Genomic DNA, 23,536 nt, shown 5'->3' on the forward strand with positions numbered 1-23,536 from the left:
ATACTTTGATATTCTCCATCTATAGTCGTTTTCAGTCATCCAGTATTAGCTGGTAAACTGAATGGATTTAAAATGCAATACATTTTTGACCATGTAGATGAAAGGTGTACCAATTACAACAAAGAAAATAGCCATATCAGTAAAAGGCAGCAATGTCGCTATACCAACCTGAAGGGGATTTCAAATGTACCAACTATTCAAGAGGTTTTTGCATATAACTAAATGTGTTATATGCATAGAGACCTATAAAATTCTGGCAGGACTGGACAGAGTGGATGCAGATGGAATGTTTCCAATGATGGGAAAATCCAGAACCCGGGGCCATGGTTTGAGGATAATAGGCAAACCATTTAGGACCGAGATGAGGAGGAATTTCTATACCCAGAGGGTGGTGAATCGGTGGAATTCATTGCCACAGAGGGCAGTGGAGGCAGGTTCATTAAATATACTTAAGAGGGAATTAGATATATTTCTTCAGTATAAGGGTATTAAAGGTTACGGAGAGAAAGCGGGGTCGTGGTACTGAACTTTAAGATCAGCCATGATCTCGTTGAATGGCGGAGCAGGCTCGAAGGGCCAAATGACCTACTCCTGCTCCTATCTTCTATGTTTCTATGATGATACAACTCACAAGTGTCAGACAATCCTTATAAATTTAAGAAATTCTACAATAAAAACAGAGAACACTGGAAATTTTTAGGACAGGCCACATCTGAGAAATGAAACAGAGCTAATGCTTCAAGTTGAAGACTTCATCAGAACTGGGAAGGCCACCAAGCTTATTAAGCAAGAAGAGTAGGGGAGGGAGGGGATGTCTCTAACAGGGATAAGCTATAAAAAGAGTTATCTGGCCAATGAATGAATGAGTGGAGTTAGAGACAGAGAATATTGACAAAGGAACAAGGGAGTTCCAGAGCAGAAGGAAAGCTGGGCTCATGTTTCACTTGCTGAGGTGGGGGGGGGGGGGGGGGGGAAGGAATAACTAAAGGGACAAGGAGCAAAGAAGTTGAGCCAATATCTCATGTGGGAAATTGACACAGAGAAATAAGCTATCCAAAGTTGCAGAATTCAATAATAAATCCAGAAGACTGCCATGACAGACAATGAAATGTTTTTTCCTCAAACTTTCATTGGGCTTCACAGTGAAAGTACAGGAGACCACAGAACAAATCAGTCAGAGTGGGAGAAGGACCGAAAATTAAAAAGGGAGGCAATAGGAAGGATGCAATGCACAAGATTGGAAGAAGTGCATTTGCCAGATAATCTTGTTTACAGTTTAACCCCATGATCACCCAGCTATTACCCTGTCAGAGGCATCCTCCTCCCCTCACCCCTCCTGAAGCTTACACAAGTTTCTTGTGTCTCCTTCCCAGATCTGATCAAGAGTTTTTGACATGAAACTGTTTCCCTTCCCACAGATGCAGCTTGACCTGCTGAGTATTTCCAGCTTATTCTAGTTTTAGTTTAGATTTCTCATGAGTTATTTTTATAATTTTTCATTTAGGAATTCTAACTGAACAAGTGCATTAGAGCTGAAAACAATAATTTAATTCAATTTATGTTGCCTTTCATCTTGGAAATAAAGCTTGGTACCTATCAGAAGTCGGGGAGGCATGGTTAGTGTAGTTCACCACTGTTACTGCACCAGCGATTGGGACCGTGGTTCAAATCTCGTGTTGTCTGTAATGAGTTTGTACTTTCTATCCATGTTTGCTTTGGTTTTTCCCCATGTGGCTCCAATTAGCTCCCACCATTCAAATAAAAACTGGAGATGTTGGTCAATTGTGTGCAATTGAGCAGCATGGGCTTGTGCGCTTTATGTCTAAATTTAAATTTAAGTCACTCTTTGAAATCTAGGCAAGCCACAAACAAGTAGAATGAGCAATTAGAAAGGCAAACAATATGTGGGACTTCATTTGCTAGAGAGTTTGAGAACAAGAATAGAGCCCTTGTAAGACCATATCTTGAGTACTCCATACTGATCTGGTCTCCCAATTCCAGGAAGGATACGCTCGGAATGAGGGAGCCACAGGTAATGTATTGCTGAAGTGGCAGAATTGTAATGCTAGGAGAGGTTGAGCAGACTGGGCCTATTCTTTCCACAATTTAGAAGGCAATCTCATTGAAAAACCAAATTCTCACAGGGCTTGAGAAGATAGCCACAGAGATGATGTTTCCTCTCTCTCAGATATCTAGAACAGGGGTAACTATCTCAAAAGGAGGTGTCGGCCCACTTAACTCAGACAGTTGTGAATCTACGTAATTATCTCCCCAAGAGGATTGGAGAGGCTGATTTTCACAATTTCAGGAAAAGATCTGCAGAATTTTAGCAATTGTGAATATCACAGGAAACAGGATTTCAGCAGAAAAGTGGTGTAGCAATCAAAGATCAGTCAAGATTTTGTTGAATGCTGGGTCACACAAGAGGGCCAATGCCCCATTCTCATTTCTATTTCTTGTGTTCTAACAATTCTAACTACTTCTGTTTTCCAATGAAGTGTTCCAGTCTGAAACGTTTACCATTACTTTTCTCCCACTGATGCTGCTTGACCCCTGAGATCTTCCAGCATGTTTTTTTTTAAACCAGCTTTCTGAACAGACCTTTTTGTTGGGGGTGCACCATTGTCAGGATCAACATCGTGAACCTATTCATATATAGCACTACAATCACAGCATCTGGAGACTTTCTTAACAACATAAGGATCACTTTTGCATATAAAATAACATTTGTTATTTGTGCACGCTTCTATTTCGATTTGATTTTGACTAAAGTAATTTATTAATGAATAAGTCCATGCTGTTGATCTGACAATGATGCATCCCCAACAAACAAGTCTGTCGAGAAAGCCGGTGAGAGAGGATACAAGGGAGGTAGTCTTACTCCAAATGAGGCAATGATGGCAAACAGGAATTTAAAAAAATGTCTATGCAGCAAAATACTGATATCCTTGTCCATAATTATCTTTTACTTATGTTGCATCATTCTTATTTTCTGTATTAATAAGAGGCACATCTTAGACACATGGCAGAAAGAATTTCTATTTGTGGTCATTTATTAAATGCAAGTGTATTTTTATACTTGAGATCAAAGTCTTCTTACCTGCAGAACTGAGTAGCACATTGAAATCTGCACCTCGCAAAGATTCTCCCACATCATCGAGCTCTTTCTCCGCTGTTTTGTATCTCTCCCAATTTGAAACTATTTTCCTTCTCGAAAATTCATTTGGTTGATCACCCTCATCTCTTGTGTCCACGTCCTCTTCAACCTGTCAAAATTTTTTTTTTAAACTGCTGAAGCACAACATGGATCCACATGGACACAATTTTAACGTGTTTAAATCTTGCAATCTTTACACGGTTAATATTAACCGGATCCAACATGAAATGCACTTTGTGGTTCTACAAACGTTGCTTAAACACAAAAGCAGTCAAATGAAGGGGAAATCTTGTCAAATTCATAATCCATGCTCTGTACAACAATGAAATCTGTACTACTTTTTCTATTCCTTTGAAGAAGTGACATACAGTAGTGTTACGGAGTCCAGAGGACCCCAAAACCCAGCAGCGGGTAGACATGCACCACAACACAGGGTTACTTAAACAAAAATTGCTTTTAATTATCTTTGCACATGGAAGCAGAATCAAACTTTAACTTATTACTATCAACTTACTTAACCCCTCTAATTCTAAGCGCGCGTGTGTGTAATGTGTATATAAGTGTAGAAAAGTTCTTTGGTTCACAATCCATTGTCACTGTTTGCAGGCAATTCTTGTACTGTGCACAGAAGTTAGCATTAATAAAGTTCACCAGGCTTTGGTGCTTAACAGGCAAATGGTTATCACTCAGGAGGGTTCTTGTTGGTTTTCAGAGAGAGATTCCTTTTGTTCCAGGACATCCGCACCTGCCTCCTTTTTAATCAGTCTTGCTGATGAAACTTGCCCCCTTCAGGGTTCTCCAGATGATCCTCTTTCTTTCAGGTCACCATAGAGTTCCTTTCAGACAGCCAGAATTCTCCTTTGACCCAGCAGTCTTCCAAAGTTTGCCAGCTTGTCCCCCTGAAACTCAAGTTTCTGTCTCTCCTCTCTCTCACTCCCTTCCTCCCTTTCTGAGAGCAAAGGTTCTGCCTGCAAAGATCACATGCTCTTCCAGACAAGCTGCTGCTGTATGTTGCTACTTTGTTGCCTTTTGCAAAATATCACTGCAAAAGTCCTACAAATATTTTGTGTTTTAAAATGTTTGTGTGCAATCTGCTCTACAATCCTCCCAAACCACCTCTAAATACTCTGTCAAAGTAGAAGTCCAAAAATTCAGACAGCTCGGGGACTGGGCCGGTCTGGATTTTCGGGCAGTACTTTTAAAATTCAAATTTAAGGAGGAATAAAGAAGAGATGAACAGGTAAATGTTGACAGCTTATTCATTAGCAAATACAGTATACTTCATTTATTAAAATTAGCAGTTTAAAAAAAAAAGTGATTGCTTGTTACCGCTATGCATCTGAGGTGCTTAAGCACGCACGTACGCACACAAAGCCCGCTAATTTTAAAAGTTTGAGTTTTAGAAAACGCCAGATTCTCAAATGGTCTGGATTTCTAGCATCCATATTTTGGGACTTCTACTTCATTGTTACAATAGACTATTTTGAAAGACCATAGCAAGATTAATTTGTTAACACCAAATTTAAACATTTAAATAACCACACACAAATCTTACTCCGATGTCGGGCAAGATGAGTTGAAAAAGGAAACAAACGGCACAAGCGATTAAGGACAAAAAATTAGCATCTGTCTCTATGCCATGAGTTAGCCTATTCTTGCAATCATTGTCCATTTGATATTATTTTCACTATCATGGGATGAACTTTAAGGCATTTATTTTGAATCTTCCTTTCTTCAGATTACTTCCAGTTACACAGTTATCATTTTTTTTAAATATTCTGGATTTGCATTTTTTATTACCATGCATAGCTCCACAAGCTCCTTTGAAATATTTTGCAAACGTCCTTTAAATATTTGCACTCTTCTGTCAATAAGTATAAATCTATGGTTCATTAGTGGAACATACTGAAGCATCCTATGCAGAATCTGGTACAGTTTATTTTATAAATTCTTATCCAAGTGAAAACAAAGGATTCAAGCAATAGGCGTGGGGTCACCAGGATAGTTATGTGCCCTAGCACTGGTAAAACTATCAAGTTATTTGTCACTTTAAAACCATCCTGCAAAGAAGTACCACAGTAAAAAAACAAGAGACAACCTTTCTCCAAGACCACAGTGCTACATAAAACAATGCAAACTACAAAAACAGTACAAGTGCAGTAGCACCAGGTCCAAAGAGGCTGCTGTGAGCGACTGCGCGCCACCATCTTGGAACTTAGCCGCCACTATATCCCCGCAGGACACTAAAATAAACTGCATCTCTTTCACCAAAACTAGAATTTACACAAAACTACTTAAAATATCTAAAAAAGTGTTAAAACATATTAATTATCAAAAACTAGGCAATGGGCACAGAAAAGACAAGACATGATAAAATGTCCGCTAGCTTGAATAAAGAAGCTATTCGCCCAGACCGGAGAGGACACTGAGGGTTACTGCCGTGCCACCATTTTAGGCCAGGTTTACTGGAATCTACTAGACTCTAGATATTAAAAGTATACCCGCTTGAGAGGAACAGTTCACAATCCCTCGTAGCCCAAAGCCTCGGCACCATCTGCCACAAGGCCCTATGATCCAGGATGACACTTCCTCCAGGACCATGAACCAGGCACACTATTCCACCACTCCAGACACCATGGAGCACCTTCTCTGACTACGCCACGCTGTCTCCTCAACCACCAGCAACAAGCAACGCCGAAGATTGGAGGCCACAACATCTCCACAACAGAGGCTCTGTCCCCTCAGCCTTCAAGGCCGCAAAAGAAACTCTGTTCCCTCAGCAGTCGAGTCTTTCTAACTTCGCAGATTCTTTTTGGAGGTCTGCTCTTGCTTGGCAATTCCCTTATTGCAGCACCCTTCTCTCGGTGATCCAATCAAAGATTGTGCATGGTGCTTACTTAGGGAGTTACCATAGCAACAGGTCAGGAGAGGCCACTGCTGGCTGCTGCCCCGCCGCCATTTTGAGTGGCAGCATGACAGCCCCACACAACAGATTTGTTATTAACCATCCAAAGGGTTAGAGTTGCTCAGGTGAATTTAACCTTGGCAGTTTTACATTGCTAAGCATGTATGTTTCCTACTCAGGAGAGGCATAACAGGCTCGATCTAAATTTTAATGCTGAAAAATGGCATTCCTCGCGAAAAACAATATGGTTAAGATTCACAATGAATATTTTGCAACCGTCTTCAAAAATAAGGAGCACGATGCCCATGTTTTGATTAAGACAAAAGATATTGATATATTAGATGAAATAAACATAGTATGGTAAAACTCCAATTATCCACTATTCCATTGTTTGAAGATCTTGATAGTTCAGCAAATGCCTCACTAGGATCCTGGTTTCCCATGCTCCCTTTAAACACACTAGGGCACGCTTTCTATTAAACATTGGGATTGCATATCCACATTCCATTTTGAGACCACATTCCCTTTAGAGGCCCCATTCCCACACTCCTTTAAAACTCACTGAGGCCCTGATCTCACGTCCCTTTTAAACTCACCTGGACCCCATTTCCACATTCCTTTGAGTTTTGTTTCCACTGCTCCCTTTAGAATCGTAGTTTTCTTCTTTGGCTTGGCTTCGCGGACGAAGATTTATGGAGGGGGTAAAAAGTCCACGTCAGCTGCAGGCTCGTTTGTGGCTGACAAGTCCAATGCGGGACAGGCAGACACGGTTGCAGCGGTTGCAGGGGAAAATTGGTTGGTTGGGGTTGGGTGTTGGGTTTTTCCTCCTTTGCCTTTTGTCAGTGAGGTGGGCTCTGCGGTCTTCTTCAAAGGAGGTTGCTGCCCGCCAAACTGTGAGGCGCCAAGATGCACGGTTTGAGGCGTTATCAGCCCACTGGCGGTGGTCAATGTGGCAGGCACCAAGAGATTTCTTTAGGCAGTCCTTGTACCTTTTCTTTGGTGCACCTCTGTCACGGTGGCCAGTGGAGAGCTCGCCATATAACACGATCTTGGGAAGGCGATGGTCCTCCATTCTGGAGACGTGACCCATCCAGCGCAGCTGGATCTTCAGCAGCGTGGACTCGATGCTGTCGACCTCTGCCATCTCGAGTACTTCGACATTAGGGGTGTAAGCGCTCCAATGGATGTTGAGGATGGAGCGGAGACAACGCTGGTGGAAGCGTTCTAGGAGCCGTAGGTGATGCCGGTAGAGGACCCATGATTCGGAGCCGAACAGGAGTGTGGGTATGACAACAGCTCTGTATACGCTTATCTTTGTGAGGTTTTTCAGTTGGTTGTTTTTCCAGACTCTTTTGTGTAGTCTTCCAAAGGCGCTATTTGCCTTGGCGAGTCTGTTGTCTATCTCATTGTCGATCCTTGCATCTGATGAAATGGTGCAGCCGAGATAGGTAAACTGGTTGACCGTTTTGAGTTTTGTGTGCCCGATGGAGATGTGGGGGGGCTGGTAGTCATGGTGGGGAGCTGGCTGATGGAGGACCTCAGTTTTCTTCAGGCTGACTTCCAGGCCAAACATTTTGGCAGTTTCCGCAAAGCAGGACGTCAAGCGCTGAAGAGCTGGCTCTGAATGGGCAACTAAAGCGGCATCATCTGCAAAGAGTAGTTCACGGACAAGTTTCTCTTGTGTCTTGGTGTGAGCTTGCAGGCGTCTCAGATTGAAGAGACTGCCATCCGTGCGGTACCGGATGTAAACAGCGTCTTCATTGTTGGGGTCTTTCATGGCTTGGTTCAGCATCATGCTGAAGAAGATTGAAAAGAGGGTTGGTGCGAGAACACAGCCTTGCTTCACGCCATTGTTAATGGAGAAGGGTTCAGAGAGCTCATTGCTGTATCTGACCCGACCTTGTTGGTTTTCGTGCAGTTGGATAATCATGTTGAGGAACTTTGGGGGACATCCGATGCGCTCTAGTATTTGCCAAAGCCCTTTCCTGCTCACAGTGTCAAAGGCTTTGGTGAGGTCAACAAAGGTGATGTAGAGTCCTTTGTTTTGTTCTCTGCACTTTTCTTGGAGCTGTCTGAGGGCAAAGACCATGTCAGTGGTTCCTCTGTTTGCGCGAAAGCCGCACTGTGATTCTGGGAGAATATTCTCGGCGACACTAGGTATTATTCTATTTAGTAGAATCCTAGCGAAGATTTTGCCTGCAATGGAGAGCAACGTGATTCCCCTGTAGTTTGAGCAGTCTGATTTCTCGCCTTTGTTTTTGTACAGGGTGATGATGGTGGCATCACGAAGATCCTGAGGCAGTTTACCTTGGTCCCAACAAAGCTTGAAAAACTCATGCAGTTTGGCATGCAGAGTTTTGCCACCAGCCTTCCAGACTTCTGGGGGGATTCCATCCATACCTGCTGCTTTGCCACTTTTCAGTTGTTCGATTGCCTTATATGTCTCATCCAGGGTGGGAACCTCATCCAGCTCTAGCCTTAGGGGCTGTTGAGGGAGCTGGAGCAGGGCGGAATCTTGGACTGAGCGGTTGGCAGTGAAAAGAGATTGGAAGTGTTCTGACCATCGGTTGAGGATGGAGATCTTGTCGCTGAGGAGGACTTTGCCGTCTGAGCTGCGCAGCGGGCTTTGGACTTGGGGTGAGGGGCCGTACACAGCCTTTAGAGCCTCGTAGAAACCCCTGAAGTCGCCAATGTCCGCGCTGAGCTGTGTTCGTTTGGCGAGGCTAGTCCACCACTCATTTTGGATCTCCCGGAGTTTGCGCTGAAGATGGCTGCATGCGCGACGGAAGGCTTGTTTCTTCTCTGGACAGGACGGCTTTGTAAGGTGAGCCTGGTGGGCAGCTCGCTTCTTTGCCAGCAGCTCCTGGATTTCCTGGCTGTTTTCGTCAAACCAGTCCTTGTTTTTCCTGGAGGAGAAGCCCAGTACCTCTTCAGTGGAGGCGGCGGCCCCAGTCCAGGCGCAGGGAGAGCAATCGTAGTTTTAAAGCACAGAAATAGACGCTTCAGCCCAACATGTCCATGCCGTCTTTGTTATCTACCCAAGGTGTTTGGCCCATGTGCCCCTAAACCTTTCCTATGCAGAAGCCTAATAACATGAATACGCCTGAGATTGATATCAAAAGCTAAGCAGGCTCAGGCCTGGTCAGTACTGGGAGGAGAGACTGCCTAGGAACACCAGGTGTTGTGAGGGGTGCTGGTCAAAGTGGTGACTCTGTCTGCCTTACAGTAGGCAAAAGTTATAAAGAATTTCATGTATGTTACATTCTATATGTAGTATTATGTGACAATAATGGAACCTTTATCTTTAACATTTACCTTTAACCATCCTAATATCTTTAAAAAATATTAATTGCAATCTCCTGTACCACTTCCTCTGGAAGTTCATTCCACATATCTACCCCCTTAGGTCCCCTTTAAATTTCCCCCTCCTTTTACTTACATTAAATCAATGCCTTCTTTAGAATACCAGAGTACATGCATGACATCACATACAAGCCTGAGATTCTTTTTCCTGGGGGAGTGGAAGAATTACCACTTATTGGTCATGCAAAAAGACTGTACACAGCATATACATGTAAACAGACAACAAATGTAAGCAAACTGACTGTGCGATAAAGAAAGAATTTAAAAAAAACAATAAAGTGCACAAGTAAGAGTTCTTCAATGAGTCCCTGATTGAGTTTGTTGTTGACGAGTCTAATGTTGGAGGCTGTTCTTGAACCTGGTGGTGTGTGTTCTGTGGCACTTATACTTCTTTCCTGATGGAAACAGCGAAAACAGAGCATATGCTGGGTGGTGTGGATCCTTGATGATTGATGGTGCTCTCCAATAGCAGTGTTTCCTGTAGATGTTCTTGGTAGTGGGGAGTATTTTGCCTGTGATGTCATGGATTGTGTCCACCTCCTTTGAGGACTTTATGTTTAGGGGTATTGGTGTCCCCATACCAGACCATGATGCATCCAGTCAGCACACTTTCCACCAGTGCTTTCTTCATGATGCCATTAGCGTGTTCAGTTCAAGGAAAGATCCTCCGAGATAGTGACTCCAAAGAACTTAAATTAGCTCACCCTCTCCAACTTTGATCCCCCAATGATCACTGGATTGTATACCTCTGGCTTTCCCTTCCTGAAGTCAACAATCAGCTCTAGTTTTGGTGACATTCAGTGTGTGGATGTTGTTGGTGCACAAATCAGACAAGTTTTCAATCTCCCTCCTGTATGTTGACTTATCACCTTTCTTTATACAACCCACTACCATGGCATCGTTGGCAAATTTGTAGATGGTGTGGGTTACCAAGCCACACAGTCATAGATGTAAAGTGAGTAGAGCAGGGCACTAAGAACACACCCCTGTGGTGCTCCGACACTGATAGAGATTGTGGAGATGTTCAGAATCAATTTTTTTTTTAAAGCCAATTGTCACTGATTGTGATCTGGAGGTGAGGAAATCCATGATCCAATTACACAGTGGGGTGTTGAGTCCCAGGACTTGGAGTTTGCTGATCAGTTTTGAGGGGATGATGGTGTTAAATGCCAAAGTGTAGTCGATAACGAGCATCCTGATGAATGCATTTTTACTGTCGAGGTGTTCTAGGGCTCTGTGTAAACCAGTGAGATGGCATCTGCCATAGACCTGTTGCTATGATAGGTGAACTGGAACGTATCCATGTCTGCGCTCAGACAGGAGCTGATATACTTCAACGCCAGCCTTTCAAAACACTTCATCACTGTTGATGTAAGTGCTACTGGCCAATAGTCATTAAGGGCAGGTTACTACACTCTTCTTGGGCACTGATATGATTGACATCTGTTTGAAACAGATGGTTACCACACCATGCCGGAATGAGATATTGAAGTTGGTCAGCACAGATTTTTAATACTCAGCCAGGTACTCAATCCAGGCTGGATGCTTTCCTCGGATTCACTCTCCTGAAGGCAGCACACAAGTCTTCAAGGGACAAGGGGATCATCAGGGGACAAGGGGGTGCAGAGGGGTGTTCTGTGCTGTTACTAATTTAAAATTAGGCAGAGAAGGCATTGAGTTCCTCTGGGAGAGAAGCTTTGCCGTATGATATTTCACCAGATATGGTTTTGTAGCAGGTTATGGCGTTTAGGCCCTGCCGCAGCTGTTGGGTGTCCCTTGTTTCCATTTTCATCTGGAATCTCCACTTCATCCAGGTCACGCAGGTCACATCTGCTCCTCCTGTATTCATCCATATCTCCGGAATTAAAAGCCTGTGATTTGACTCTCAGCCTGTGATCTGTGATCAGGATTTCACAGTTCATGCAGAGCTTCTGGTTGGGGAAAGCTCTGAATAATTCGGTGGGGCACACTCATCTACAGCTGGTTTGAGAAAGGCTGGTGTAATCATTCAGCCTCTCAAATGAGTACTTGAACACTGACTCAAAGAAGTATTACTTTGATTAACAAAACTTACTCAGGCCCACATTGATCTTTATAATTTAAAAACTGCTCTCTGTATGCTTAAATATATACAGCAGACTTGGCAAACTTTCATAATAATGCCATGGTGTACGTGAAATCTAAGCAATGGATTTCTATCTATTGCAGTGATTTACCTGTGGTTATATTGATTACATTTTTCAAAATTCACAGAACCTTTTATTGATTGGCACATTTTCTAGTGCAGTGCTCTGCTAGATTGAGGTTAGGATTGAATGATGGCATCTATCTAGGTTATTTCCAGAGCACACTCAATGTAAAATTGCTTCAGTCATTGGTCAAAGGTCAGGTATTTTAGTTTCAGGTTGATGGGATTGCTCCCTTATTTTATTGATAAGCATTGTGAAATTGACCAAATGGTAACAATTATTGTAAATAATTAAAACCATGAATATACGAACAAAAAAAAATTACTTATCTAGAATTTTGAAGGACAGCAATTAAATAAATACTTTATTGGAGTAAAACTTGATTCCTAAATAAATTGAAAAAGATCATTTGTTAAATGGATGGAAATGAATCAACTGCTTCAAACCCTTAATGACAAAAGAAATAGGCTATGCATGGACAACCGTTATCAGTTTAGGTCCATTTTCTTTAAAGTGCTTTTTGTAAGGGACCATTGGAATTCCAGGCATCATTCCGGATTGTGCAAGATAGAATTACAGGAGAATATAAAGAGAGGGAATGGAAGAGGCCACAGATGATATTGAAAACAAAGTTGTCATTATTAATATTGAGCCGTTACTTAACCGGGAGATGGTGTGGGTCAGCAGGCACTATACATCTCTGCCTTTCCCAAAGAAAACAGAACAGAAACAAAGGGAAGGATTAACAAGAATATAACAAGTTTCTAGCCCATCAAACTTAACATTCTCCGAAACTCCATTTCTACTTTGAGGGCATCTCACCCAGAAATTTACTCATGTTCATTTGATCTCGACAGTAATATCCTGGTTCTAACTTCCTTTCCTAAAGTATGGTGAGCAGAATCAGATGCACTTCTCCATTTTAGCCAAACCCATGCTTTGTACAGGTTGAAAACTTCCCTGCCTCTACTTGTAAATCTCTGAGTTGCAGATGCTTTATTCTCCATTCTCTGAATATGCCTTTCAAGGATTTATGTTCCTCTGAACCTGCACATCCTCCAAAATTCTGTCCTTTAATGTACACTGTTGCCCAGATCAGTGCTACTATGTAGAGCACTGGTTTATTGCTCTTGGTCCAGCATTTTGAATATTCACCACCACACACTTGCTGCTGTGGTGAGAACCTTGAGTGAATTCCTGCATTTCAATGAATGAACTTGGTGGAAAGAAGCTGCTTGTGAGGTCTGTAGTTGGGGTTCACCAGAGTGAAAGATGTGGTGACTTACCACCGAGATGTGGGGCTCAATCCAGACCCTGGTCGTTACTGGAGACCAGAAGCACCTGCTCAATGTGCCAAATGATCATCCGGATTCTGCCATCTGTCAATGCACGACTCCCCATCCTGGAGAATTCTGTGCGGTACCAAGATTAGTCAAGGCATCAAGGGTTATGGAGAGAAAGCTGAGGAGCGGAGCTCAGTGGAAGGATAGATAAGCTCATGATTAGAATGGCAGAGTAGACTTGAAGGGCCAATGTGCCTACTTCAGCTCCTACATCTTGTGAAGATCATAATAATCAATGGGTATTGAGTCTAATGAGTCAGTGGCTAAGAACATAGGGGAGATTTGACAGACAGCAACAGGAGGGAATGAGAGAGAACAGGATCTCAGCTGTGTGTCCACATATCGAGTAGCCACAACCAGTCCCCAGCCAACACTCACTGCATTGATCAGAATACAACTGAACTACACCTAGACCTTATCAAACTCTAAATGCATATTGTGGAAAGTACACTGACAGGTTGCATCCAATCTGGTTTGGAAAGTCGAGTACCTAGGGACACAGAAAGCTGCAGAAAGTGGCAATCCTAGCCAAGTCCATCACATGCACCGACCTCCCCATCCTTTGAAGACATCTCTGTGAGATGCTGTCTCAAGGTAGCAACAACATATAGGATCCCCATCACTCTAGTCACAATCTCTTCTCGCTACCACCTTCAGGCACAAGGTACAGAAGTCTTAAGTCTGGCACCTCTAGGTTCAAGAATAGACTTTTTTCCCCTTATCAGACTCCTGAACTTCTTGTGCTACCTTAACTTTAACCATAAACTACTCCAGAATCATCAAAAGGTCTGTCTGTACTATTGAAATTTTTCTTCCTCCTTGCATTGGGAGAAGGTGTAAGTGTTCACTAACAGACTTAAAGACAATTCTTCACACATCCATCAGATTCCTGAAGGAACCCACAATAGTGCTTTTGTGCTTGGTGAAAATTGATATTTCCTGACATTGCATTCTTACACTCTGTAAAATGTGTTCTTTACACAATTGAATGATTTTTTTCCCTGCACTAACTGCAATTGTAAATATTTATCATTTTACATTGTTATCCCTTGTTCACCTTTGGCATAGTGTGGTGATTTATTTTATACTTTTGTGGTTGGTGAGTCCTATGTACCTGCAAAGTTCAATGTGAATCATGGTGCAATTGTCACGGTCCAAGTGATCACGTGAGTAAACGGGTCAAATCGCCACATCACCGTCCAAGATGGTGCAGACTCCCCTTCACTGCCGAGAAGGAGCCTGACCTACCGCTACATGCGGGCTAAGGAGTCTTCCATTTCTGTGTTGTGGCCAGCCAGCCAGAGAGTGACACCATGACGCGAGGAAGTCACTTCCAAAAGCCGGCAGGTACTTCACTGGAAGTGGGCAGGGCAGTGCGGAGATGCAGCGAATTCAAGCCAATGAAGTCATTCTTTGGTTCACCTGCACACTGTGTGGACATCTCTTTACTCAGTAGCGCTGCTGCAGCAGGGCCACAGTGGTGACCCCGACAACTCCAATGTTTTGGAACCAGCATCAATCACATAAGAGCACAGCAACCAGCTGAATCTACAGTCACAGTGTCCGCAACCAAAGCGGTGGGCATACATCTCCTGCCTTGCTGGACGAGCCAGCCCAGGAACTGGCTACAGCCGGCAGAGTCACAGCTCCACATCAGAGGAATCATTTCAAAGGACACCAAGTTCTGGAAAATCGTCAGCACCCTGGACACTGCCACAGCTGCTAAAATAGAAAACTCACTGATGGAGCGCAAGTATGAATAATTCTGACTTTTCCTCCTCGATACCCTAGAGCTCAGCCGGCACAAGCGCACCATCAGAATCCTCAACATGCAAGGCCTGAAAAAGGTGAAGGCCTTACCTGTCCGAAGAGGCCCGCTGCGGAGAGAGAAACCCGCTCCCTCAGGTCGGTAAATAATGGACTACAAAAATGGCTCGCAGAGCCGAGTAAAAGTGCGCGATGCGAATGAAAAAAAACACACCGACGGGAGGGGGGACCAGCTGGGGAGTCGATCTCCACAGCCGGCAACGACAGCTGCAGAACACCTGCAGCAAGAAGAGACCACAGAAGACAATAGAAACAAGAAAGAAGAGGAGGAAAGGGCACCAAAGAAACAACAGATGGTCAACCCAGAGGAAGAAGAAGAGGAAGAGTACAGTGAAATAGAAGAAGAAAAGAAAGGCAAGGTAAAGGATATACTTGCTCTTATTAAAGGATACATGGAGTCATTTAAAGAATGGCAAACACAGGAATTTAAGGATTTAAGAAAAAGAATAAACAACACAGAAGAGAAAATAAATAAAATGGAGATGACCTTAACAGAAATGGGAAAGAAAATGGACAAGATGGAAGAGCAGGCAGTAGCAGCAGAAATGGAGGTAGAAGACTTAAAAAAGAAATTGGAGAAATCTAATAAAAAAACTAAAGAGACACAAGAACTACTAGCTCAAAAAATAGATACAATGGAAAACCATAACAGAAGAAATAACATAAAGATAGTGGGCCTTAAGGAAGATGAAGAAGGCAAGAATATGAGGGAGTTTATAAAAGAGTGGATCCCTAAGACCCTAGGATGTCCAGAACTACAGCAAGAAATGGAAATAGAAAGGGCACATAGAGTATTGGCCTCTAAACCACAACCACAACAAAAACCAAGATCTATTGTAGTAAAATTCCTAAGATATACTACAAGAGAAAAGTTACTGGAGAAGACAATGGAAAAAGTAAGAGAGGGCAACAAACCACTGGAGTATAAAGGGCAAAAAATCTTCATTTATCCAAATATAAGTTTTGAACTCCTAAAGAAGAGAAAAGAGTTCAATACAGCAAAGGCGATTTTATGGAAGAAAGGGTATAAATTTATACTAAAGCATCCAGCGGTATTGAAAATATTTATTCCAGGACAACAAAACAGACTATTCTCGGATCCAGAAGAAGCACGAAAATTTGCAGAACAATTACAAAAATAGACTGAGGGAGGAAGACGGGTAATGAGAGTTAAAATGATCACGATTGATATGTATGTGGGTAAAGACAAAAATAGACTGAGGGATGAAGACGGGTAATGAGAGTAAAAATGATCACGATTGATATGTATGCGGGTAAAGAGGTATAAGAGTGAATAGAGTCAATGAGCATACGTGAATGTATCTGTACAGAGGAAAATATAGATAGTATAGACAAGAATTAATAAGGGAAGGTAATGGAATAGAGAGAATAAGGAGGGAATTAAAAGAGTGACCTTTGTGACATATGAAAAGTGAAATCTTTTCTGGGGGAGGCGGTGTGGGGGGAAATAGCGGTCACTGCAAAATCAGTTGACGCTTGCGAGTGGATTCGCAAATCCAAATGGAGAGGGGAGATGTGGTTGTCCGACAAGGGATAAAGGACAACTCAGGAGGTGAAGGGGAGATTGGGGATAAATAAGATAGAAATAGGAGAATAAGGAAAATGTTGGATGTTGTAGGAATGTTGTCTTATAAAGAGTTGAAAATAAGAAAACAGAAATGGAAAAGGAGGAAACGTAATGATGGAGAAACGGAAAGAGAAGATAAACAAAATATAAAAGGGCTACGCTGAACTATATGTCTTTAAATATTAATGGAATACATAACCAAATTAAAAGGAAGAAACTACTAAATTTAAATGAATAAATGTATTCCATTAGAAAAAATAACATATAGGTTAAGAAATAATATTGAAATATTCAAACAAGTATAGGAGTCTTACATTAAATACAATAGCGAAAACCTACCGGGGACAAACATTATCTAAGTTGATGGAAGGAGAAGGAAAGAAAAGAATGGACTCAGTAGAATTTCTGGTGTAATTTTGTTGAATGACAACATTGTCTGACTGGCTTAATGCAACCTAGATTGTATACCTAAAATGGATGAGAGGGGGGGTGGGGGGGTGGTTTGGGAGGAAAGGGGGGGGGGGAGAAAAAGTCACTGTATATGTGTGAAAAAGAAATAGTGTATATCATGGCTAATGTGATTTATGGTGTGAAAAATAAAAAAATTAAAAAAAAAACATGCAAGGCCTGGACGACAGAAACCCCTCCGAGCTAATGCACGAGTTGGTGGTCCTGGCAGAAGGGCACACAGACTGTTTCCTGTTCGAGGCCTCGAAACTACCAGTACACGTATCCTTGATAGTTTCGGATATGGATTTCAGCACTCTGCACCTCGCAGTCAAAGAGGCAGATAGGCTGTTCCACATGCCAGGGCAGAACTCCCTCCACACACAACCAGTGTATGCAATCAGCACCGCCACCCTGTCCAGTCCTCCAGAAACATCTGCGGTAGCTGCGGCACAGTGGCATCGTGAAGGGCAGGCGGAAAAGAACAGCGAGTACTGATTCTACCAATGTCAATGGGGCAAGAACGCCTGGTGGTGCACCCCCCCCCATGCTCGTACCCCACCGGCAAAACCATCACAAAATGGGAAACGGGCAGGGCAGCTGCCGATAGTGGCCTAGGCAGTTGGCACACAAAGATCTACTCTACTTCAGAGACCAGAGGACAAAGAGGGACTTCATCGTCAACACGAGCATGGAGATTAGCCTCATCCCACTCACATACTTTGAGGCAAGTCACAACACCAAAGGCAGCCAACGGGTCCTCCATTCCCAGCTGCGGGACCCGCCTGGTCACCATCCACATTGCAGATGCTGTTTTCCAGTGGGAGTGCACCATCACGGCTGTGGGAGCGGATTTCCTCCGGACTCACGAACTGCTAGTAGAATGACGAGATGCCCGTTAGTAAAAGCCTCAACTTTCCATTCTTTCTCCCTCACCCTGCGGAGGTGCTCTTTCCTGCCACTGGGAATCAAAGCCCTGGACCAAGATGAGTTTACCTCCCTACTGGCCAAATATGCATCTCTACTGGCACCAAACTTCCATGACTTCAACCTGCCACATGGCATGGAGCACCACAGAGACCGCCGGACCCCCAGTGCATGCATGACCCCAGTGCCTCCCGCCAGACAAGGTCCCAGACAAGCCAAGGCAGAGTTCACTGCTATGGATGAGTTGGGGACTGTTTGCCGTTCCACACCCTGTGGGACGTCTAAATGAGGCAACGGTCCTGGACAGGTACCCCATCTCACACGTCCATGATTTCGCTATGAGGCTGCAGGGTATTCTCCAAGGTGGACCTCATAAAGGGGTACCACCAAATCCCGGTATACCCCAGCGACGTCCAGAAGATGGCCATCATCACACCCTTTAGCCTCTTTGAATTCCTAAGAATGCATTTTGGATTCAAAAGCGCAGCCCAGATATTCCAGCGGCTAATGGATGTGGTCGGCAGGGACCTCAAACTGCATCTTTGTTTATCTAGACAACATCATCATCGCCAGCTCCGACGCCAGCACCCACAGGACGCACCTCATCCGCCTGTTCGACATATTGTAGCAATTCGGGATCACAATGAACCCAGCAAAGTGCCAGTTTGGCCTACAAACAATAGACTTCCTGGGGCACCGCATCACCCCACTATCTGACAAAGTGGAGGCCATCCAGAACTCCCCTAAGCTGAGCACAACCAAAGAACTACAGGAATTCCTAGGGATGGTCAACTTCTACCATCGCTTCCTCCCGGGAGCGGCCACCCTCATGCAGCCCCAGTTCAGCCTCGTCAAAATTTGGCGAAAATACGCTGCAATGGATGCTGGAGGCCACGGAGGCTTTCTACGTTACTAAGTCAGCACTGGTGAAGGCCTCGGTACTGCACACCCGGATCCCACCTCCCCACTGGCCCTCACAATGGACACTTCAGACAAGAGTGGTGGGCGTGGTGCTAGAACAATTGGTCGACAAGCGCTGGTGACCCCTCACCTTCTTCAGTAAGCACTTCTGAACACCAGAGCTCAAATACAGTGCATTCATCCGTGAACTGCTGGCCTTGTACCTGGCGATATGGCACATCTACTACATGCAAGAGGGGAGAGTGTTCACCACCTACACAGAACACAAACCACTGACCTACGCACTGAGCAAAGTTCTGGACCCATGGTTGGCAAGACAACAACAACACCTCTTCTACGTATTGGAATTCACCATGGATATCCGCCATGTGGCCGGCAAACCCAACATAGTATCCGACGGGCCGTCCCGGCCCATAGTTGCCGGAACTGCGGAGGGACCCAGCTCACCAAAGTCCAGAGGGACGACGCAGACGTCCAGGCATACTGGACGGTCATCCTCAGACTGAAGATCAGAGATTTCTGTCCCGCACCAGGAGAACTGACCCTGCTGTGCGATATCTCCACTGGATCCCCAAGGCCAGATCTACAGCTTACCTCACCACTCCATGAGGTCCATGGTCCGCCTGCTCTCAGACAAGTTCGTGTGGCATGGGCTCTACTGAGACGTTACCCTCAGGGCTCAAACCTGCTTACACAGTGCCAGCATGCCAAAATGCACCGGCACACCAAAGCCCCCCTACAGACATTTGAGCAGGAGCAACACAGGTTCGAACATGTCCACTTCGACATCGTCAGCCCCCTCCAGTAAGCCAGGGTATGAGGTGCCTGTTCACAACCATCGACAGATTCACCCATTGGCCAGAGGTGATACCCATGGCTGCGTGCGACACAAAGACATGCGCCCAGGCTTTCCTCATCATCTGGGTCATGCGTTTTGGTGTTCTGACCCACATCACATCGGACTGAGGAGCACAGTTCACCTCCTCCCTCTGGTCCAACCTGGTCAAATTCTCGGCAGCCAGGTCCACCATACGACAGCCTACCATCCCCAAGCAAATGGACTGGTGGAATGGTTCCACCGGCACCTAAAAGCCATGTTCAAAGCCCGACTGACCAGGCCGAACTAGATGATACGAGCTCCCGTGCGTACTGCTCTGGATCCGCACGGCACCGAAGGAGGACCTACTAGCATCATCCGCATAGATGGTGTATGTTGCACCACTTATCATTCCAGGGGACCTACATTTCAACCCCCCCCAGCCCACAGACCAGCAAGTTAGACATCCTGCACAGGCTAAGAGACCAAGTGGGCGAACAACCAACCCCCTCCCCCCCCCCCACCGAACCTGGCCACCGTCCAGACATGGATCACTACCCAGCCATGTTCCAGTGGATCTGCAGTCCACCCACTACGTTTTTGTACACAGAGGGCAGCAAAGGACCCCCCCCCCCCCCCCACAATGCCTGTATGAAGGCCTCTTCAAGGTTCTGTGGAGAGACGGCGTGGTGTTCACGTTGGGCATTGGCGGCCGACAGGACAGATTCAGTCGACTGCACACTCAAATTAGGGTGATTCAGTACTCTAAAAGCATCAGTGGAGATAGGCTTGTACTAAATTCTTGGTGCAGCTCAGCAACAGAGAGAGTAGGTATTTGCACCATGATTCCAACAAGGGAGCACTGCCAGTAGGCATTTTCTCCTTATATAATGCTTGAATGTGTCCTTTCACTGTTGATTCCAATTAAGGACACAATACACTTTTCTCTACTACACCCAGCTCACCATCCATGTTGCTCCCACACACTCAGGTTATCGTCACCACGTCTCCAAACATCCTTGAGGCCTAGCTGCAGCTGATGTATAGTAACAGGCAACATATCTTTGGCTGAAACAATCTTAGTTGCTTTGTTGACCAAAATTCTTGATGTAGCTGGGCAGAAAAGGGGCAAAAGTAGCCCAGATATAGAAACTAATACATATCAGAAGGAGCAACAATGTGCCAAACACAGGCAAATGGGATTACCTCGGTTGACAACCTGGTCGGCTAAAACAAATTGGGTTGAAGGTCCTATTTCCATGCTGTAAAGCTTTATAACAAGGCAAAACAATGAAGAGCAGCATTTTGAGTGATGTGCAACCTGGTGATCTCCCGAATGCAAAAACGTCCTCAAGGGCAAAGAGGAGTGGACAATAAATCCTCACGAGGGAGATCCAGATTCCCAAAAGCGCACAAAAGGTTCAGGCATAATGCAATGGTATGGATTTTTTGCACTCAATGGCCAGTAAAGACTCGGGCTGGCCCACCCCCTAATGACATTCTCACCTGGACTCCCCCCACCTTCCCGGGATCCAGGCCATAAAGGTTGGACCACCTCTCCCTTCCCTCGTTTGGATCCAAGCCATCTCAAGTCTTATGTACAATAAAGCCTATTGTACCCCTCAATCTTTGGGGCAACTGGTAGTGCCCAGCACCTACAAAACCAATGAAACCCATTGGAGCACCGCACGCCATTGTGGTCAAGATAGGATTGCACTGCAGAAGGTGCAGAGGGCATTAATCAGGATGTTGTCAGCTTTGGAAAGAAAACTAACCGGTTTAACTCGTTGGCTTTTTTAGATTTTGCAACAGAGAAACCCCAGGCAGATTGGCATTAGGGTCACATCAAATAAATCAAACATAATTCCGAAGAGTTGGAGCAATGACTTCGACGTTAGGGAGTCCCACGAAGCACAACGGGGCAATATTACAAGGTGCAGGCAGACGATGAGAGGTGGAGCAACGAGGCGCCCGGCAGCGGCCGGTGCACCAGCCTCCCATCTCCTCGGGGGCCGCTGCCGGGCGCCTCTGTCGTCCTGGATCCGGAGGCCGCCAAATAAAACACCGGGTCAGGCCGAGGGGTTTAAGCAGGTCACCCGACCCCCCCCCCCTCCCCTCCCCCCCAAACTCCGGGACACCAACCTGCTGATCTGGCGGCTGAGCGGGGAGGCCGCGACCTCGCCGTGGTCGTGAGCCCCGGAAGCCACCTCCCTGCGTTGCCCGCTCGGGCTCCACTGGCCGCTGCTTGCGGTCCCCGGTTCCACGCGAACCTCGGCCGCGGCCTCTCCCTCCACCCCGGCGGCCGCGGCCTCGGCTCCAGGACCGATCCGGCGCCTCCTCCATGGCAGAAGGGAACGGCAGAGAGAATCGGAAAGGGGGGGGGAGGGGGAGAAGGTGGTGGTGGGGGGGGGGGGGGGAGAAGGTGGTGGTGGGGGGGGGGGGGGGAGAAGGTGGTGGTGGGGGGGGGGGGGGGAGAAGGTGGTGGTGGGGGGGGGGAGAAGGTGGTGGTGGGGGGGGGGGGAGAAGGTGGTGGTGGGGGGGGGGGCGGGAGAAGGTGGTGGTGGGGGGGGGGCGGGAGAAGGTGGTGGTGGGGGGGGGCGGGAGAAGGTGGTGGTGGGGGGGGGGCGGGAGAAGGTGGTGGTGGGGGGGGCGGGAGAAGGTGGTGGTGGGGGGGGGCGGGAGAAGGTGGTGGTGGGGGGGGGCGGGAGAAGGTGGTGGTGGGGGGGGCGGGAGAAGGTGGTGGGGGGGGCGGGAGAAGGTGGTGGTGGGGGGGGCGGGAGAAGGTGGTGGGGGGGCGGGAGAAGGTGGTGGTGGGGGGGGAGGGGGAGAAGGTGGTGGTGGTGGTGGGGGGGTGGGGGGGAGCGGGAGAAGGTGGTGGTGGGGGGGAGCGGGAGAAGGTGGTGGTGGGGGGGGGCGGGAGAAGGTGGTGGTGGGGGGGGGGCGGGAGAAGGTGGTGGTGGGGGGGGCGGGAGAAGGTGGTGGGGGGGCGGGAGAAGGTGAGGAGGAGGGGGAAGAGATGGAGACAGAGTGAGGCGAGGGTATTACAGGCAGCAAGAGGAGCCCAGGGAGAGGGTGTTTCAGGCAGTTAAGGGGGTAACTGAGCCAGAGGTTGGGGGGGGTGGGGTAGCAGATTCACAGGTAATGCGGGGGAGTCAGAGCGTGAGGAGAGAGCGCGGAGAAAGTTGGAGAGCAGGGTGTGAAAGGAAAGCAGAGAGCGGCACAGTTAACAAGGCAGGAGAGGAGCGAGGGCATAGGAACAGAGAGGGGAACGGTGCTAAAAGAGGCAGGCAATGAAAAGATGTTAAGACAGAGAGAGGTGAGGACAATCCTAAAGACAGAGAACTCAGTGCAGAGACAGAAATTAAAAGCAACCTCAACATTCACAAGGAATCAGCGCATCGATACAGTTAATGGATTCATCATTTATTGCCAACTCAACCACAAACAGATGAATATAGTGCAAGCACATTCTTACTGCACTGACAATCACCACACCAGCAGTGCGAGTATAAGACAGCCTTAATAAACTAATATGTACACTAAGAGGTCTTGTCTCTCTGCAAGACGAACCTGAAATAGACATTTCTATTATTGGACGGGAGCAGGCCTTTAAAATCGAGGCTGAGGCGCTCAAAAGGCTTGGTAGCTTTTATCAGGGTGGCTTTGTCTGGCTGGTAAAATTGCGGTTTGCATTCCGCACAGATGGGGCAGCTCTTGTTCATTGACCTCACTTCCTCTACCGAAAATGGGAGGTTTGGGGGTTTTAATGAAGTGAAACCGTCTAGCGACCCCCGGGTAGCCCAGCTCATTGTGCAAGCTCTGCAACTGGGATGTGTGGTTAAGGATGGCATAAATGCCTCTGGTCAGTGCGTCTGGGGTCTCCCGGGGCGGTATAGAAGGTCGTAGTTAAATGTAGACAATCCTATCCATCAGTGCAGGATTTTGTCGTTCTTAATTCTCCCCCTGTTCTGATTATCGAACATAAAAGCCACACACCATTGTTCCGTGACGAGGGTGAAGTGTTCGCATGCCAGATAATGTCGCCAGTGTTT

At 46.0% G+C, this 23,536-nt stretch overlaps 1 protein-coding gene across 1 annotated transcript in view; it reads right to left on the reverse strand.

Annotated features, from left to right (window-relative positions):
• Positions 1-21,875, reverse strand: part of aven (apoptosis, caspase activation inhibitor) — a 181,261-nt gene extending 159,386 nt beyond the window's left edge. Inside the window, exons 1-2 of the mRNA XM_069917077.1 lie at positions 21,627-21,875; positions 3,101-3,266 (exon numbers count right to left, since the gene is read on the reverse strand). Of these exons, the coding sequence (XP_069773178.1) occupies positions 3,101-3,266; positions 21,627-21,827 (367 nt within the window). The 5' untranslated portion in view covers positions 21,828-21,875. The remainder of the gene's footprint in view (positions 1-3,100; positions 3,267-21,626) is intronic.
• Between the last annotated feature and the right edge of the window lie 1,661 nt (positions 21,876-23,536).

This window comes from Narcine bancroftii, chromosome 2, assembly GCF_036971445.1.
Source record: "Narcine bancroftii isolate sNarBan1 chromosome 2, sNarBan1.hap1, whole genome shotgun sequence".
NCBI classification, from domain to species: domain Eukaryota; kingdom Metazoa; phylum Chordata; class Chondrichthyes; order Torpediniformes; family Narcinidae; genus Narcine; species Narcine bancroftii.